We start from the raw sequence: 20,194 nt of genomic DNA, 5'->3' as shown, positions 1-20,194 counted from the left end.
CTGGTCATGCCTGAGACTCTCCTTTTATTAGTAATTGCTCTCCATTCTTTCACTTGGTGTCAGGTGTTGCTGGGCGGGTATCGGGGATTGTCTCCCATAATTCCAACCAAAATGGTTTAAAACAGGGTTGCCTATTTGCTTCACTACTATTTTCGTTGCATGTTTCAGACCTCTCTGACAGTCGAGCAACTAGGATAGGTGGTCACCCTTTTGCTGCTTGATGTACGTGGATGATATCTAAATCCTCGATTTAACCCCCTAGGGCATAAATAATAGAATGGTTTCTTTACAGCAGTATGTCACCCTTCAAAATGAGGACATTGATCTTTCAATATAGGAAATCAGCAGTTATGTTTGGGTTTTAGGACTGGAGAAGCTGGAGGTAGTAAATTCATATCCCTATTTGGGGAAAATTGTAACAGGTAGCATGTTTGAAATGGCACAGATTGATCAAGGTTCCGCCAAGGCTTCCTCACATGCCAATGTGTTGCAAGCTTTTCATAGCACAATTGGTTGTAGACATTTTCTTCATTTGTTATTAGTTTTTAAGGTGAAAGTTCCTCTGTCATTTTAATAGGTCATTGAATCGAGTAACTTGTTGAATCGGGATTTCTTGGAGAAAATGGAAGGGCAAATTGTACAGAAACTTTGTAACTTAAACTCATCAGTTCCGGTGCCTGCCTTAAGGTTGGAATTTTGTTTAATAAGTTGCTATGTACAAGGGTTGGCTAGTGTGATTCGGTGGCGGTCTCAGCTTAAAAAGATAAAGAGACTCTGAGGGGCTTTTTGCACACTGAAATTTGTGGCTCAGAACTAGAAAAATATTCATTTTCCTGGACCTTCGTCCATGCTCTAAACCAATTCATTCTACAGGAAGCTACACTGGCATTACTCCCGCACACCCAACTTGAACGTTTCTTAAAGGATGCCTCCAGTTTTATTAGTCAATGATTGGACATACCATACTGTATGTCTAAGGAGAAGGGCAAAGTGGTGATCTCTTCCTGCCATTTCAAGGTAGCTCAGCTGTACCTGTCTTGGATTCTGGAGCATGGTCTTTGTCATTTCTGCATGTTACTATGAATGAACTTGCTCCGGCTAAATGTGCAAACTGCAAATTGGTCTGACTCAGTAGATAAAGGGATTGTTTGCAATTTATGCAATATGGATATAAAGGATTTTAATCATGTGCCATTTGTTTGCCCCACAATGATTCTTCTGCGCCACCGCAATTTAAAGCCAATGTTTTTAGGTATAATATAAAGTCAGCGGTGGTGGAGAAATTCTCGGACCATCACCAACAAAATGAGATTATTTGTGCAAATGTTTTTAAGTGTATATTAATCTGATCTATGCCTGTTATATTTAGTTTTATTTGGATCTCTTTTGAGTTCCGGAATATAAATTAAGAATTAAATTACCACCTGTGTGGAACCAGAAAATGATGACCGGAACTAGTGAAGGGGAATAGAGTACATGCAGGAGAGACAATACTTGAGAGGAAACCTGGAAGTGTCTGCTGACCATAAGTTAGAAATCTGGAAGATCTAATGGAGAAAAACATTTGCATGGCACAGTTGTGATGGTACTACATCTTCTTCATTAGCCTATTACAGGGATTCCATGACAGTGCCATGTTGGAAGCATAGTAAAGTGCAAACTCTCATTTAACTTCACATAGATTCAGTGGCAGCATCAGAGTTAAATTCATGGGCGGTAAAGGGACTTATTTGAGGTCCCTTGTAGAAGCATAGCTGATGTTAAAATGAGGAAAAGGGAGTGTAAGTGTCTCAACGGAAGTCAAATGGAGAGTCAGTTTGTGAGCCATGATAAGAATAATCCACAGGTCCATACAGAAAAGCAGCCGGAAATGTGGCATGCTTCACTCTTCAAGACTGCTTTCACTTTCAGCTCGAGGAGACAAAAGAAACACAGTCCTATCTGCCTGCCTCTGAAGCCAGTCAACAAACTGAAGAAGCTAAGTACCCACTTTGCATCAACAACTGCATACACTTGATCCTATGGGAAGCGGCATGAAAGGGTTAGGTTAGCCTTAATAGATGTAGGTCAGTATATTGTTGTCCAGAGGCAGTAGGTGGCACAAGTTTAAGTAACAGCTTCTCTAAGGCAAAACAGAAAAGAAAGGTAGACTAATGATGGAAGCGAAATTGGAAACACCAAAGGAAAGTGGAATGCTTCATGTTTCAATATTTGAAGACCTCACTAAGGGCACCTCATCATTCGCAAATCCTTTGACATCTGTTTATTTTAACTTCACACAGTTTGTGCCTGTATCATGCTTGAAGATCGATCGCCATCCTGAACCACTCGTGCATACCCAGAGCATTCCCTGATATTTAAGGTTCCAAAAACATTCAGGTAGCTATAGTCTAAGCCGTGTAGCTATAGCTGCTCAAGAAGTCATTTGCCATTATTTTCCAGCCCACATGAGTGGATTACTATCCCACATTGCATTGAAACTCTATTCCTTATTAAATGACCAGAGGGGATAAATGTTGTCAAGATGTTGAGTAATATATAGACTTGATGTTATGAAGAAAATACTGTGAATTAGAATTGCAAGCCAATGTGTGCATTTCGCTGGGTGATGCCGTATGTCTTAGGTGATCAGGGTCCCAGACAGTGGTTGCAATCTATCTTTGAAGACGTATTCTACTACTCCTCTGTCTTGATTGGTAATTGTTGGGGTGACAGTATTTGCTTCATAAAGATCCTGACACCAAGCATGCACAGGTCTGCTTCAACCTATTACAATATATATAGGTGGATATCCTTACATAATATGAACCACCTAATCCCTAAAAACATGTGGAGCGTCATGTTTTCCATTTCCCAAAGGGACATAGATCTTTCCCTTCCAGGCTTTGGGCACCACGTTATGTTGTTTTACCAGCTTAATCGAAAGTAGAATATGCAGTATCCTGGTATGGTAGATTTAGGCTTCGTTGATGGCAATCAAAGTCAGAGTTCTTTCACGGGTACTCTCCCAGTTTGGTCCACCCACTGGTCCATCCCAGTCCACTGTGTTTAGTTACTTCCTTGATGTAATATGACATACCTGCAAAGTATCAACGGGCACGGTTTTAAAAAACTATGCTGGTAGGGTGTACAATTATAACAGTGATGGATCTCATTTGAGAACATGCTTGTGTGTAGAGAACACATGGTTTATAGTCCTTCACAAGTACATTCTTGTATATTGCTTCATAATTACAAGTGAGCGATTAAGTGGAGATTGCAGTATTCATGTCTGTATATGATAGGCAAATGCCTGTTTTGTGTTAAATGCTAGTCTGGGTAATTTTTGAGGTCAGTGGTCATAGCCCCTGCTGCTGAGATCTGTGTGCAGTCAGAAAACTATATAGGTTTTAGCTTTTGAATGTGGCTTGGCAAAATGAGTGCCATTTAGTTTGGATGACTGTGGCATCTGTCATTTGCACTTTATAAATCCTGAAAACGTCTTGCATATAACCCTTTATAAAGGCTGTTTTACTATAATTTTTCTTAATTCCATTTTCTAAGTTCCCCATTGCACAGATATTTAGCAAAGTATACAATGGTATCCTGTATTGCTTAGCTTATTGCAATTAGATTGGGCAAAATAGTTAATTATTTTATTATCAGATGAATAGTCATAATCTACTGTTTAGTTGAGAAGTTCGCAAAATGTAAACACTGCTCCTACTTGTTAAAGCAGAACTTTCACTTTGTTGTATTTTTTATTTTCAGAGCTGGATCAGTATACAGCAGATTTCAGAGGTGGAAATTTTCCATTATCAGCGGTTACAACCTACAAGAATAAAAATAGAAAAACGGGAGGGAGTGAATCTTGGAGAAAAGTGAGCACAAGCCCTCGGAAGAAGTCTAGCCATTTGTCTACACAGGACTGGAATACACTGGAAGAGCATGAGGATGGTATGTACTTGTTATTCAAATGAAAATGATGCAGTGGCATAATGGACCTCACACATGTATTCTCATAATTTTATTTTGAATTTATTTGAATAATCTTGTGAAGTACAGACTCGGTTGGAAAGGACACCGTAATTGATTTACTTATAATCTAAAACTTATATGAGAAAAGCAAGAGTATGTGCAGAAGACAATTAAGTATATAGGAACAACAGTGTATCTAAAGGAGGAAAGACCCATGAACAGGAGGAAGGTTCCAACATATGCGTGGGCAAGGAAATTGGGATCATACACAATCCTAGGCATATGTGAATAGAAGATAGGCAAGGTTCAGTTACTTAGGTGTTCGTTTAACAGGCACATTTTAGGTTTGGCTACAGATGGACTTAACAGCAGTATCTCATGCCATTTCTCTTTTATTTTCTGTTTTAGGTATTCTCCTTTTAGATGATAATAGTTGTTTCCATACTTTTTCGACCCCGTCTCCCTTGACGTTTTGGCCATTGTCCACAACTCCTCATTCGGTTACTTTTTTTTGCCGGGTACAAGCCTGGCCTCAAGAGTACTTGCACTTTTCGCTCTGAAAATAATTGGGGTGAAGGTACTATAATCATAGGTGAGAGAAATTAACATCTCAAAAACCAAATTTATGGTTTTTGATCGTCACAAGCCATTTAATTGTTGTATAAAGTTGGGCTTCCATTTACCAGAAGAGGTGAAACAATTTGATTACTTAGAGGTAAGGCTAACTTGCACACAATCATGGACCCCTCAAATAGTAAAAAGTCAGCTTTCATTACAACATGTAGGGACCCACCTAGTTAAAAAGCTAAAGAATTCAGTCTATAGAGCGGTGACTCTTGCGATCCAAGTATATCATGCCCAGGGCATAAGAGCTACACTTTATGGGGCAGAGCTATGGAGTCACACTAATGCGGGTCCTATTGAAAAAAATCTAAATATATTTGAGATCAGTTTTGGAACTTCCCTGAAACGCACCATGTGTTTGGACCTGGGTCTGAAGAGCGTCGCTCATGTCATTGCTCTCAGGCCCCATACAATCTGGATCCACATCTGGTAAAATGACTCTCCTCTGCCTATGAAAGAATCACTTTCAGGTGTATTATCATCTGACATTAGAGGGCATTGCCAGTGATTCAATTACATTAAGGGTTGAGCTGGTCAAATTGGGTATGTGCGTCCTCTGGTTTAAACCTGATAGTATTTGAAAAAGTTCCTTAAACCTTCTTAAAACGAGATACTGGAGTTATGTGAATGACACTTGGTCAAGCAAGAGAATTGCAGGGGAGTTGACAGTCAAGTTTTTACGTTTTAAAGACCAAATGCTTGAATCCATTGAACATCCGCTTGCGAAATCCGTTATCTAAAATTTAGATACAGTATCCTTCCAGTAAACTGTTTTTGCAGCAACTGGAATGATGCCAACATCTTTTTTTTTTTATATATATTTTTATTAACAACACGAGAAAACAAGAAGAAAATAACTTTAGTCACATAAACAGTAAGAAAAAAAAACAATATAATAATAACAGATCCATAAAGAGATATAATTCTAGCCAGATCAGACAAAGACTATAGATCATAAAACAGCATTACACAACAGGCAGAAAAATTGATTTTTAACCATCACATTCATTAAGCCTTAACATTCATTAGATGCAAAATTTATTTAAGATAAATTTAAAGAAAGAAAAGTTCCCCAGATTCTATCCAATTTCATCATTGATCGCACTTCCCTTATTTTAGCTAGTGCAGACTCCATAATATAAATTTCATTAACAAGAGACCACCATTCCATAATGTGCGGTGGTTTCAGAGATATCCATGCCCTAGCAATAGTCAATCTAGCACATGAGAATAAAATAGTTAATAAATCTTTATGTGGGCAATTTAGCGGTTGTATACCTAATAATACCGTAATCACAGAAAAAGGGGAGAAAATAACTTTTTTTTTATTCAGAATATTTTCCAATCCTGAAACAGAACTCAGACAATGCTGGACATGAAATTAACATGTGTTCGAGATCCGCTGCTGCTAGATCGCATTTGGGACACTTCGAGCGATCACTTGATGGACTATTTTGGGACCATTTTGATATTCTTTGCGGGATATAATATAGAAGACATATTGTTTTATATAATTGAAGCCTTAGACTAGAGGGTTGTACTAGATTGTTAATGCTACAAAGTGAAGCAGAGATCTTATTGGCCGATATGTTAATACCTAATCTTGTGGTCTATTTCATAGCAAGCTTCGCGCAATCATCAGCCTTATAATAATTAAGGCATTTGTAGCCCTCACTAATTAATGATTTCGTCTTTTCCGAGTAAAGACAAGTCCAGAAATCAGAAACTTCCCTCAAATTCATTTTACGTATGTCAAGTCAAGAAACTTTATTCGGTTGTTCTTGTTGACAACCATAAAAGCATTTACATTATACATTTATTAACACAATTATTCATTAAAAGAAGAAATCAAGTAAAAATAGAGTCATAAAAAAGACAGATCTACATTGGACATTCAGAATGTTTAAAAGAGACCTGAAAAGGAAATAGCAATTCATGTATCAATACTTTTATCCTTCCATACTGTTTCTAAATTTCATTGCCAGTTTTAAAAAACTACATATATACAAGGTGTATTCACTTCTTAGCAGCTGAAGGAAATGTAGTGCAGGACGAAATTGTAGAAAATTCAGTTTTTTCAAGCAGGGTTTTAAATATAGCTTCCTCTGTATAACATAATAGGGACAAAAGAACAAAAAGTGTGCAAGGTCTTGCGGAGACTTATCGTCGCAGCCGCAAGCCGGCAACACTTGCCCACGGTGAGATCCCCTAGGAACAGCCAACAGTAAATGAAACAGGTTGAACCTGAACCTTGTCAATAAAAAAACGGTCATAACTAGATATTTGCCATGTTAGGTACGGTTCCATGAACAATGTATTTTTAATTAGTACATGATTTTGTACACTATCTTTTTTTAATTCACATGACTCCCTATCCTGGTATCTAGAATCAATAAAAGCCTTCTTGACCGCAATAACATCCAATTTAGTAATGGAATCAGGGAATAAGAAAAGTTCAGGACGACCTAAATCAGTAAAGCACTTATACAAGTACTTTAACCAGGGAACCTTCATCCTGTTATCCCATATAAGTGCTTCTCTTAATATAAGCTGGGTGAGTGGTATGTTGTCATTTAGCCAGCAATTCATCCAACATAATAAGGGATTCACTGCAATTTTGTCACATACAATTCCTCATGCACAGAGAAGTTTGCCGTACCCCTGGGAACCCTTAGTAATTGTTTTAGAAAGTTATTTTCGACTATCTCTAGGGCTTCCAGAGGAGCATATCCCCATATTTCACTACCGTAGCATGCTGTAGTAACACTTTTGGCCTGGTAAAGTTGGAGTAGTGCAGCAACTGGACTATTTCCCATTTTCCTGGAAAAGTCCAGTATAGCCGCATTTGCCCTGATGACCTCTCCCTTCTTTTTTTGAATCACGGGTCCCCAATTTAATTGACTATCAAAAAGGACTCCAAGGTAGGAGAATGTGTTTGTTGCAGGGATTTGTACTCCATTTACATTTAAGCGATTTGGTTTTTTATTTCCTTGGCCAACCTTCATTATGTAGTATTTAGAATTATTAATACTTACATTTCTGGATTTCATGAAAGAAAAGAAGGAGTCTAATAAAATTTGAAGTCCATTGGCGGTCCTAGATAAAAGGACTGCGTCATCCGCATATAGCAGAACCGGCAGTCCCTTTCGGCCAATGTACGGGTAGTCTGTATAAGTACTTAAAAGGTGCTCTTCCAAATCATTTATGTAGAGGTTAAAAAGGAACGGGGCCAGAATGCATCCTTGTCGTACACCCCGATACACTCCAAAGTCTTTTGTCACATTTAGATCTTGTGTGTATCTGACATTCGCTTTGGTGTCAGAATGCATATCTTCTAGCAAATTAACTAAGTTCTGGTCCACACCCATTTTTGCCATGGCGCCCCAGAGCTTCCCCCGACTCACACAATCGAAAGCCGAGGAAAGATCCATGAACGCCATGTGGATCGTTCCTTGTCGGGCCTTAGTATACTTCCCAATAATAAGGTATAAATTTAAACATTGAGAGATCGTGGAATGTCCAGGCCTAAATCCATATTGGATTGAAGATATTATTTTGTTTTCCTCTGACCACCTGACCAATCTATTCAAAATTACTCCTCCCACAACTTTGACCACGGAGTTTATTAATGATATTGGTCTATAGCAGAGAGGGCTGTTGCGGTCTCCTTTCTTAAATACGGGCACAATGGTAGATACCCCCCATGATTTTGGGCATCCACATGACACAGCCGCATTAAGTACTGCTGTAAGGACCGGTGCCCAAAGTACTATACGAGATTTTAAAAGGTCAGGAGGAAGACCATCAGGTCCTGGGGCCTTGTTGTTTGATAGCCCTTCAATTCCCTTTATTACCTCATCAATTGAGAAGAGCAATGCATTTTCTCTACTTTCATTTAAACTGCATTCTGCCTGCGACTCATTACTTTTACAAATAGAGCTGAAGTGGTTAATCCATTCTTCCTCTGGGATGTTAGTGCCCACATTGGAAATGCTAGAATGGTCAAATATAGGCTTATTAATAATCTCCCAGAACTTCGAGCTGTTTTTCAATGTCTCAGGGTCTAACAAAGACTCCCATAGACTTTTTTTTACCGCTCGCTTGCGATTGGCAAGTGGCTTCTTATACCTAGCCCGCAAATCCCTGATAAGCGTTAGGTCTCTAGGTGTTCGAGGCATGTCGGCTGCTGAATTCATATCTGTGCATAGTCCGCCACCTAGTGTTGGGTCCGGATGATTGCACATTGTTGTCCTGGAAGAGTCTTCGAAGTATCACGAGATAGGTGGCTCCTCCCCTGGACTACAGTGCGCATGGGCATCGCCTCCATCCCCAGATTGTTTTTTTCCGCCATTGGGTTCGGATGTGTTTCGGTTCCCTCTGTCGGAACCGTTGGTTGTTCAACTTATACTCGAGACCAAAAGGTCTTTAGGCTGGGCGTCGGTATAGTTGCGTGCGGGTTTCTTTCTGACTCTCAGCTCCGATCTTCTACTGCCCTTCCACGTGCTTTGGCGCGGACAGGCCTGCACTACACCCTTTGCTATGGAGTGGACTCCATTCAAGAAGTGTCCGCTGTGTCATTCTAAATATTCACACCTCGATGTGCACCCCGTGTGCAATACCTGCTTGTCACCCGATCACCGCGAAGACACCTGCATGGCGTGTTCGAAGTTCCGAAGTAAGAAGACTCTAAAGATTCGCCGGGCAAATCGGCTACAGGCTCAATTGTCGGCTTCGGCACCCCCACCAGACGACATTTTCCAAGAATCTGTCGAGGGAGAAGACGACGAGCAAGGTTCGGACTCGAATCCCGCATCCGAGGGTGAGACCTACGACGCGGGTGAGGAGAACTTTGACGAAGTCACCGACGAGGTAGGGGACGACGATCAGGTTTTTGCCACGATGGGAGATAGCTCGGAGGACGAGCATCCCCAATCAGACTCAGGGGTTATTCCCCTTCATACGGCCCAGGTCGAGGGATCGCCTTCGGGCCTTACCCGAGATCTAACTATAAGTCCTACGTCCCCGCCTTCGGGCCCGGTCACGGACATTTCTAAGCCATCACTTATCGTGAAGAAAACAAAAGTGAAGCCAACTGGTCTCACACCCTCGGATGCGAAACCGAAACTGAAAGTGGCGTTGGTGAAGAAGGTTCTGGAGGCGTCAACTTCCACAAAAACCAAAATGGCCGACTTGAAGAGCCACACCAAAATGGCCGACTTGAAGAGCCACGCCAAGATGGCCGACCCGAAGCCCTCTGGGTCGGCGCCGAAGGTGAAGGCCTCCGACGCGGCTGCGTCGGCGCCGAAAGGGGTCGTGGACCCGAAGACGGCTCCGAAAAGGCGTCAAGACGACGGCGCGCATAGCCATGGGGCGTCGGCACCGAAAAAGAAGCCTACCGGAGATCAGGCTCTCGGAGAAGAGGGGTCGCTCGGGCCGGTTCAGCCCTCGGCAGCCTTTTCAAAGAAGGTGGGGGAATCCCTCCAGCGGATCCGACAGTCCACTGTGGTTCCCGATCAGGACACTGTAGTGCCTCAACCCACACCTAAGACTGCTAAACAGCAAACGCCCATTCGTTTTACCCTTCCACCCAAGTCGGCGCCGAAGGCCTTCGCGCCTAAACAGGGCGGACACTCAAAGGAGGTATTGACGCCGAAAGCTGCCTTGGTGGTGTCGAAGCTTCGGCTCCAGCCGCTTGTGGCGGAAGAACGTCGTGAAGTACTCATCGACGCGAACACTGGGAAGCTGTCGCTCCTCAAACGTAAGATTACGTCGGAGCCGGCGTTGGAACCTTTTAAGATCCCACTCAAGAACAAGAAGTGCTCTGAGGACTCTCCGGTTCTGGTGGAGCCCGTGTCCCCACAGGCCTTGGAACACTCGCCGACGCACTCCCCCGTGGCTGATGCGGACGAGGAAGATGCCGAGTACGACTACCCTGCGTACTCGGATCCGGAGGAGGAGCATGTGCCTTGGGCCGCAGGAGGTGACACAGATGACCCGCAGTCGGGTCAGGACACTCAACTTTTCGCCGCCAAGACGTCCCCGACGGAGGACTCGGCGGCCTTCAATGCCTTAATAGAGAGAGCTGCGGCGAACCATGACGTCGAGCTGCACTCGGACCCCGTGGATGCGGACTTCTTAGTCGACACCTTCTCGGTAGCCGAAAAGCAAGTCAAAACGCTACCGATGCTTAAAGGGGTGCTGAAACATGCGCCGGAGGTTTTCAAAGAGCCCACCCGGGCACGGGTGGTCAACCCTCGCATTGACAGGAAATATAAAGCGGCGCCCACGGATCCCACTTACATCACGGGACACTTGCCATTGGACTCCTTGGTTGTTTCCAACGCTCGGAAAAGGGCGAATTCGCAGACTACTGGTGACGCTCCTCCCCCAGACAAAGAGTCGAAGATCTTTGAGGCCTCGGGCAAACGCATTGCTGCGCAGGCAGCAAACATCTGGAGAATATCTAACACCCAAGCCCTGCTTGCACGTTATGATAGGGCACATTATGACACCTTAGAGGCCATTCTGCAGCACTTGCCTGACCAATACAAGGAGGCGGGAGAGATGCTCATTCAGGAGGGTAAACTCATTACAAATGCATCCATCAAATGTGCCCTGGATGTGGCAGACACAGCCTCAAGAGCTATCAATACCAGTGTGTTACTTAGACGCCATGCCTGGCTCAGAATTTCGGGGTTTAAACCCGACATCCAAACCACGTTATTGGCTCAAACAGTGAATCCCGACCATTTGTTTGGCCCCGAGGTGGATGCCTCCCTGGAAAAAATGAAAAAGGATACCGAAACTGCCAAGTCAATGGGGGCTTTACAAAGTCAGCAGTTTCGGGGTGGTTCCTTTCGCCGCTCAAATTCAAAAGGCACCACGAGGGGACAGGCATCCCAGTCCACACAATACTACAAGGGTAACACCCAACCCTCATATAACAACAAGGGTAGAGGGGGTTACAGAGGCAATAATATCAAAGGCAGAGGACGTGGAAACAATGGCTCCAGGTCCACCACCACCAACAAACAGTGACGTCTTGTCACTGCCCCCCGACCACACAACACCGGTCGGGGGGAGACTCCAGCAGTTCCTGCCAGCGTGGAAGGCCATCACCACGGACAGGTGGGTGAGGTCCCTTATCCAGTACGGGTACTGTCTAGAGCTTACATCCATTCCACCGGACATACCACCAAAAAGCCGTCCTATGTCCGGCGAGCACTTGACCTTGTTGCAGCAAGAAGTTCTCGTTATGCTGCAAAAAGGGGCGATAGAGCTCGTTCCATTGCAAGAGCGGGGAACAGGGGTTTACTCCCTGTACTTTTTGATCCCCAAAAAGGACGGATCGCTCAGACCGATCCTGGACCTCAGGCCCCTGAACTGGTACATCCTCTCGGAGCACTTCCATATGCTCACGTTGCAGCAGGTGCTTCCCCTGCTTCAGCAGGGGGATTTTCTGGCTACGCTGGATCTGAAGGATGCTTATTTTCATATTCCCCTGCATCCTTCCCACAGGAAGTATCTCAGATTCACAATCTTAGACCAGCATTACCAGTTCAGGGTCCTGCCGTTCGGGGTCACCACAGCACCAAGGGTATTTACAAAATGCCTGGCGACTGGCGGCGCATCTACGTCGCCAGCACGTCCACGTCTTTCCATACCTGGACGACTGGCTCATTCAAGCAAAAACAGAGCAGCAGTGCGTCGACCACGTGTCACGCACCATTCATCTCCTGCACGATCTGGGATTCTCTCTGAACTACCCAAAGTCCCATCTCCAGCCCGCCCACGTGCGACAGTATCTGGGCGCAACAATCGACACTCTGGCAGCCACTGCGCAGCCAAATTCAGTGAGAATCGCCAGTATCCAGGCGCTGATCCAACGATTCAGACCCCAACACTCGCTTCCCGCGAAGGTGTTCATGCAGTTGATAGGCATGATGGCCTCCTGCATCTCCATTGTCCCGCACGCGAGACTACATATGCGCCCGCTTCAGGAGTGCCTAGCACGTCAGTGGACTCAGGCTCGTGGGCAACTGACAGACCTAGTGTTGGTGAGCGGTCGGGCATACAACTCTCTGCATTGGTGGAATCCACAAAACCTTTGCAAGGGCCGACCATTCCAAGAGCCTGTCCCACAGATTATCCTGACAACGGACGCCTCTCTCCAGGGATGGGGAGCGCATGTACTCCATTACACTGTGCAGGGACTATGGACACTACAGCAAAGGAAGATGCTCATCAATGTGTTGGAACTGATGGCAATCTTCATGGCCTTAAAGGCGTTCAAAGTACATCTGTGCAACAAGGTCGTGTTGATCCGGACGGACAACATGACGGCCATGTACTACATTCAGAAGCAGGGAGGCACACACTCTCCGCAGCTGTCTCATCTGGCTCAGAGCATGTGGAAGTGGGCCATTCAGAGGAACATCTTCCTCATGGCGGAGCATCTCCCGGGCAAGGACAATCAAATGGCAGATCTGCTCAGCAGGCACAGCCATCAGATGCATGAGTGGGAGATACATCCATCAGTACTCCAACCGTACTTCCAAAGGTGGGGTCATCCAGAGATAGACCTGTTCGCCACAAAGGAGAACGCAAAATGCCAAAGCTTCGCCGCCAGGTTCCCACACCCCCAATCACAGGGCAATGCGATTTGGAAGAACTGGTCAGGCAGATTTGCGTACGCTTTTCCCCCAGCACCTCTGATACCGCTGGTGGCACGCAAGCTCAGGCAGCACTCGATGACTCTCATCCTGGTTGCTCCGACGTGGGCTCGCCAACCATGGTACACCACGTTTCTGGAACTCTCCGTGGTACCGCATCAAAGGCTTCATCTCACTCCCAGCCTTCTGACGCAGAGCCATGGCGACATTCAGCACCCAGATCCGCAACAGCTCAACCTGGCGATCTGGCTCCTGAAGTCCTAGAGTTTGGCTACCTTAATCTTCCTTCTGACTGCATGGACATCATTCGGGAGGCAAGGAAGCCCACTACTAGAGCTTGTTATGCGGCTAAATGGAAGAGGTTTGTCATCTACTGTGCTAACCACAACATTGACCCGCTAGACGCTTCCATTCAAAACATCATCTGTTACCTTTTTCACCTGTATAGATGTAATCTAGCGTACTCTTCCATCCGCATTCACCTGTCTGCTATGGCAGCATACCTTCAGAATAGGCAGCACCTGTCACTCTTTAAGGTCCCTGCTATCAAGGCCTTTCTGGAAGGACTCAAAAGGGTCATTCCACCAAGGACCCCACCAGCTCCGGAATGGAACCTCAATGTGGTTCTTACAAGGCTGATGGGTCCTCCCTTTGAGCCACTGCACTCCTGTGAGCTCCAGTTTCTAACTTGGAAGGTTGCGTTCTTAGTAGCTATTACATCGCTACGGAGGGTTAGCGAACTGCAGGCGCTCACTATCCAAGAACCTTTCTTCCAAGTACATGCTAACAGGGTGGTGCTCCGCACTAACCCTAAATTCTTACCCAAAGTGGTTTCACAATTCCACATAAACCAGACAATTGAATTGCCGGTGTTTTTCCAAAACCCAGAGACGCTGGCGGAGCGCATGCTCCATACCCTTGATGTGAAAAGGGCCTTGATGTACTATGTAGACAGGACAAAAGATTTCCGCAAAACCAAACAGCTTTTTGTTGCTTTTGCCACGCACCACAAGGGAAACGCTATCTCCAAAGCGGGGATTGCTAGGTGGATAGTTAAGTGCATCCAGATCTGTTACGCTAAAGCTAAGCGCACTCTCACTATCCCACCAAGGGCCCACTCCACCAGGAAGTTGGGGGCCTCTATGGCTTTTCTAGGTAACATTCCCTTAGAAGATATCTGTAGAGCAGCCACATGGTCTACCACACACACTTTCACTAAGCACTACTGTGTAGACGTGCATTCTAAGCAGCAGGCAGCTGTTGGTCAGGCTGTTCTAAAAACGCTTTTTCAGACTGCTGCAGCTGGCACGGGCGGCCGCAGATAATGGAGGGACTGCTATGTATTCTATGCACAGATATGAATTCAGCAGCCCACATGCCTCGAACTGCTAATGCTACTTACCAGTATGCATCTGTTCTTGGCATGTAGGGCTGCTGACATTCATATCGCCCACCCTCCTCCCCGGCGCCTGTAGCAGCTGCAGTATTTATTCATATATACACATATGCTCATAGCATGGTCATCACTCACATTCTTCACTCCATCTCTGCCAATGGCTAAAAACAATCTGGGGATGGAGGCGATGCCCATGCGCACTGTAGTCCAGGGGAGGAGCCACCTATCTCGTGATACTTCGAAGACTCTTCCAGGACAACAATGTGCAATCATCCGGACCCAACACTAGGTGGCGGACTATGCACAGATATGAATGTCAGCAGCCCTACATGCCAAGAACAGATGCATACTGGTAAGTAGCATAGCATTTATTTTTAGGGCTTTCTTAAGCTCACAACTGGCCTTCGAACAATCACTGTCGAACCATTTTGGATTACTATTTGGATTGACTTTCCCTTTGGTAGGTACCGTTAAAATTGACTCCACCTTTTTGGCAATCTCCTTGAAAGATGCTAAGATTTGAAATGGCGCTGATACTGGAGATGTACATACTGACAGTTCATAGTTACACACATTAATAATAGAGGAGTAAAACTGTTCACAATCCACCATTGACCATTTTAAGCGTCGCTTACCGTTGATACATTTTATAAGGCCTCGATCCTCTCGAGAATTGCGTTTTTCAAATGTATTCTCACCCATTTTAATGCATAAAGGGTTATGGTCGCTATAAATGCTCAATTGAATCGAGAAATCCTCAACAATATTAACAAAGTCTGCCGATAGTAAAATATGATCTATGTATGTCCCTGTTGCGTGACCTTTAAATGTGGGGGTTGGGAAAACAGTTAGCTCCGATACTAACGACATTGCTATAAAGAAATTATTTTCGTTCAATAAGTCATTTAGTTCTGTTCCCCTCCGCGAGTGATCAAAATGAATTCCTTCCATACTATTACAACCCATTTGACCAACAGTTCTCAAACTAGGGTTCCCACATAAATGTGTCTTAAAATCACCCACTATTATCTTTTGGCGAGGCAAAGAACCAACATTTGCCCTTAGGAATTCACACAAAGACTCAATATTACAATCTCCGGACTGATTCACTGCGTTGTAAAAGTTGATCAATACAAGTTTTGTTTTACCCCTCTTGAGCTCTAAAACCTGAATATTACTGTTACCAGAATGGTGTTCGACTTTATGGCATACAAGTGTCAAGTTAACAAAAATTGCCAAACCCCCTTTTGCTCTTCCACTAGCTGATGGAACTGCAGAAATTATAAAACTCTGGTAGCCTTCAATATGTACATTTTTTCCCACTACCCAAGTTTCTTGGGGACATATTATCGGATATTCTTTGACAAGAGACAACCATCCTTTATCACTCAATTTGTCATGGAGTCCAGCTATACTCCACGATAATAACCTCTCCTTGCATTTTTGAAGTTCACGTTGTGTTGTGTCAACTTTCTCACATACATCTGAACTAGTGGGTATTAGACCTGTGCTGCAACATACCCGTTCTTTCACAGAATTGGCCGTAGTATGAACTGGGAAGGGGACTGAATTTATATCATTATGTGATCTAGTTATATTCATTAACTGATTCGCAACTCCCAACATCACAACATTACTACCTTGCTATTCTAGGACTTGGGTGTCATTTCCTAAACCTACGTCTTCTGGCAGGCGATCATTGTGGGCAGGGTTAAGAAGTGTGTCAGGTAGTCATTCCACCCCTTCCAGCCCACCCTCATCAAAAAAGACGTCATACCTATTGGAAATGGGGATGTTGAATCGATTATTGAAGTGGCTAGGGTATTGATGATCTTGTTGGTGTGTCCGTATTGGACGTTCCCATCTGTCCAAACTGTAACCCCAGTTATTAGTTGGTGCACCAAAACCCCAGCCGTTAGTTGTTTCTGGCCATATTGGCCTGGTATGGGTATGACTTGGCTTAGGGTATGTCATACTCCGTTGTTTTTTGCCGAAAAATTCTAGGGTGAGAGGAATGATGGTACCTCTCCTGCGCTGCGGCGGCTGGATGTTTGGTAGAATGTTTGGTAAGACAGCAGAGTTTACAAAATTTATAATTATACAGTCACCTTTAAATTTTTTGGGGTTTTGCCCTATCCACGAAACCCTTCTGGCTGACTTGATGTCTCCAGCTAGCTGTTGTTTCCCCCATGGGGCCAACTGCATGTTGCCAGATAACCAATGCAGGGCCTTACTTGTTAACGCCGGGAGGGATTCTGATTGATCTGTTGCCAGTGGGGGGGCATTTGCCAGTACCAGCACTAATGGTGCCGCATCTTCTATAAAGTGTAGTGTATCTTCTTCTACACTTGGTACGGACATTACAGGAGGGTTTAGGGCTGAACCTCTCTTGGCAATAAATGATTAGACACAGTATTTGGGGTCTGTTCCAATAGATTTGCTTGTGTAGTATTGGAATTTATGCCTCCCTCTATTCCAAGTCCAAAGGCCTCTTTTACGGGTGAAGCCAAATTTGTGACTGTTACTGATATGTTTAACACCTCTTCTACTATCTTTTTCTGGTCTGCGCCTAATTTCTTTACATCTGCAGATAGCTTGTCCAGTTTAGTCACTACTGGTTTAATTAAAGCTTTAAATTTGATATTAATTAATTCTGCTATCCTGGATAATAGCTCTTCATCCACATTTAACTTCTCAGCATCTTCTCCTTTCCCCCTACTTTTCCCCTTGCTTCTCACAGGTGACGCAGCCCTCTTCCTCCCAGAGTGAGCTCCACCATGATGTATTTGTGGTTTTCTACACTTTCTGATAGCACGAGTAACAGGGACTTGAACAGGGGGGTCAACATCATTATTTCTCTGTTCACTCTCCTGCACAGTTAGATCTTGTTCAATATCAACTATCTGGGAATCAGAATCATTTTCCAGAGCTGTGTTATGTGAACACTCTGGTTTAAGGTACCATTATCTTGTGTATCAGAATCTAAGATTACACTTCCCTCAACCTGAGAAGGTATATCTATCCACGGTGAGTCTGGTGATGGGCTTAAGGGGGATAGATTAGGGGATTGACTAAGGCCTAAGGATTGTCTCCTTTCGTTATTAATCTTTGACACTACATGTACCATATAATTGTCCATAGTATTACCCCCCGCCACTGGATTCTTTTTTGGCATTCTCGTTTATACTGATATTAATACCCACTCTTTATCAATCGGAAAATATGAGAGGGCACACAAAATACAATGCAAGTATATCCAGGGTGTAAATTATAATCAGGGGTAAATAGTCTTACTGCAACCATGCAGATCAGGTTCAGCAGGGGCAGAGTGGCGTGCCCAGTCCAGTCTCAGCCTGTCTCGGACTGTCTAAGACTGTCCGCCCTTAGTCCGGGCTTCGTCCGGCATCCCGCACACGCGTCCCTCTGTACGTCAATGGTACGTTTTTGTAGGAGGAGCAGGGGGCGGGAAGAGACTCCAGGTGCGCTACGGTGATCCTGCGCGGAACCCTGGGTCTCGCAGTCCCAGCCCCTGTTGCAGCAGCCTTTCACTCTCCTTAAAGTAAAGTTCGCCTCTCCACACGCTTCAGCAGGCGGACGGGAAGGTTCAAGAGCAGAGTGACAGTCTCTCAACACAGCTGCGAGCGGCTCCCGCGAAGCGGGGGCCGCGAGCTGTTTTGAAGGGCAGGCCAGGCAATCAGGGAGGAGATGGGGCGGGAAGAGACTCCAGGTGCACTACGGTGATCCTGCGCGGAACCCTGGGTCTCGCAGTCCCAGCCCCTGTTGCAGCAGCCTTTCACTCTCCTTAAAGTAAAGTTTGCCTCTCCACACGCTTCAGCAGGCGGACGGGAAGGTTCAAGAGCAGAGTCACGGTCTCTCAACACAGCTGCGAGCGGCACCCCGTTTACTGGTTTGGTTTGGCTGGCACCTGCCCCATGGCTGTCTACTTCTCGACATCGCTGCTCTCCTGCCTCCTCCTCACCGTCCTGCTTCACTGATAACCCCTATGTTGTACATTTTGCTCACAAGCAGGATCAGCTTTACAAGTTCCTCTGATGAGGCTAAACCGATGTCCGGTGGTTTTGAAAACACGCCGTCTTTTTTCACCTGCCTGAGTTGAAACAGTGCTCCCTGACCTGTGCGAGTTAAATCACAAGGGTACCAAGGCTAGAATATTCCCGAAGGATGCTTTTAACCATCGTTACACAATAGAGTGGGGTGGAACTAGTCGCCGCTACATCAAAGGCGGTTTTTGCCATGTTTACATGGGCTGTTGTATTTCTACCGACAACAAAGCCATGGTGTTGTGGGTTCACTAGCTGTGGCATAAGAGGAGCCAGTTGCATGGCAAGAACTTTCGCGAATGCTTTTGCATCCGCGTTAATGAGTGAAATGGGTCAAAATGACCCACACATTAGCAGGTTTATTCTTTTTTAGAAAAAACACTATCTTAGCTGTATTTGACGAGTTAGGGCCCCTTCCGCTTTCGCCAATTGAGTTAATTACTAAAAAAAGAGGGAGCAATTTGTCAATACAGATTTTATACAGTTCTATGGGAAGCACGTCCTCCCCCGCAGAGAAGCAATCGCAGTTCTAAGCTCTGTGGTGGTAATATTCTTGACCAGTTGCCCCATTCCTTCTATTTCTCTGTTATTTATCATATTATTATGAATGTACGTTTCTATACTGTTCATAGTAGGGTAGTTTTCAGGGGTATACAAGTTACTATAATAGTCAACAAATTGCTCCATTATCTGTACAGGCTGGTGATTTGTAGCATTGTAGCATTATTAGGTCCCTTGATTGACTTGATTAATGTATTAGCCTTATCGTCAGCAACTTTGTATGCAAGGATTTACCCTATTTTGTCTCCACAATTGGTATTTATGAAGTTTGACGCTACTTTTCTCTCTAAGAGAGTTTTTCGTGGCCGATCGAAGACTCACTAATTTAATTTCTAATTCAACGATGTTTTGTAAGCCTTGTCGAAGAGCTTCCGCCAATTGATTTTCGAGTGACAGAATATTGGACGTCATAGTTTTAATCTCTTTTTCTATGCTCTGAATTCTGTCTCAGCATGAACTGTTGAGCAAATCCCCTTGTACTGGCCTTACAGGCATCCCAAACATAAATAGGTAAAGTAGAGTTAAGATTAATTTCTATAAATTCTTTGATGTGTTCTTTGAGTTGTAAGATAAATACTGAATCTAATAATAGATATCTGAGGAATGAAAATAACCTTGGCCTCTGTTTCCTTGATGAGATATTGAAGGCAAGAAGGATCGGATTGTGATCTGAAGTGACCCTTGGACAAATCTCTATAGTACTGGAAGCTAGGGTCATATCAGACACCCAGGCCATATCAATGTGTGAGCGTAATTTATGGGGTGCAGAGTAGTAAGTATACCCTGCTAAGTTAGAATGTATAATTCGCCAAGCATCTTTTATATTGTGTAAGCGGCCTAGTTCTAATATGGCGGCTCGTGTCTTGCGCATCCATTGGAAAGCCCCCCGCCTAGTAGTATCCAATTCATAATTCATTATACAG

The 20,194-nt window shown here is 44.4% G+C and overlaps 1 protein-coding gene across 2 annotated transcripts in view; it reads left to right on the top strand.

Moving 5' to 3' along the window:
• The window catches only part of CTTNBP2 (cortactin binding protein 2), a 670,231-nt gene that overhangs the window by 569,270 nt on the left and 80,767 nt on the right, over nt 1-20,194 (top strand). For both annotated transcript variants that reach the window (XM_086919417.1, XM_086919418.1), the window contains one exon: nt 3,751-3,936. In XM_086919417.1, the coding sequence (XP_086775543.1) occupies nt 3,751-3,936 (186 nt within the window). The remainder of the gene's footprint in view (nt 1-3,750; nt 3,937-20,194) is intronic.

Source organism: Lissotriton vulgaris, chromosome 1_1, assembly GCF_964263255.1.
Source record: "Lissotriton vulgaris chromosome 1_1, aLisVul1.2, whole genome shotgun sequence".
Taxonomy (NCBI): Eukaryota; Metazoa; Chordata; class Amphibia; order Caudata; family Salamandridae; genus Lissotriton; species Lissotriton vulgaris.
Note: the sequence above shows the minus strand (reverse complement) of the source record. Positions and strands in the feature narration are given on the sequence as shown.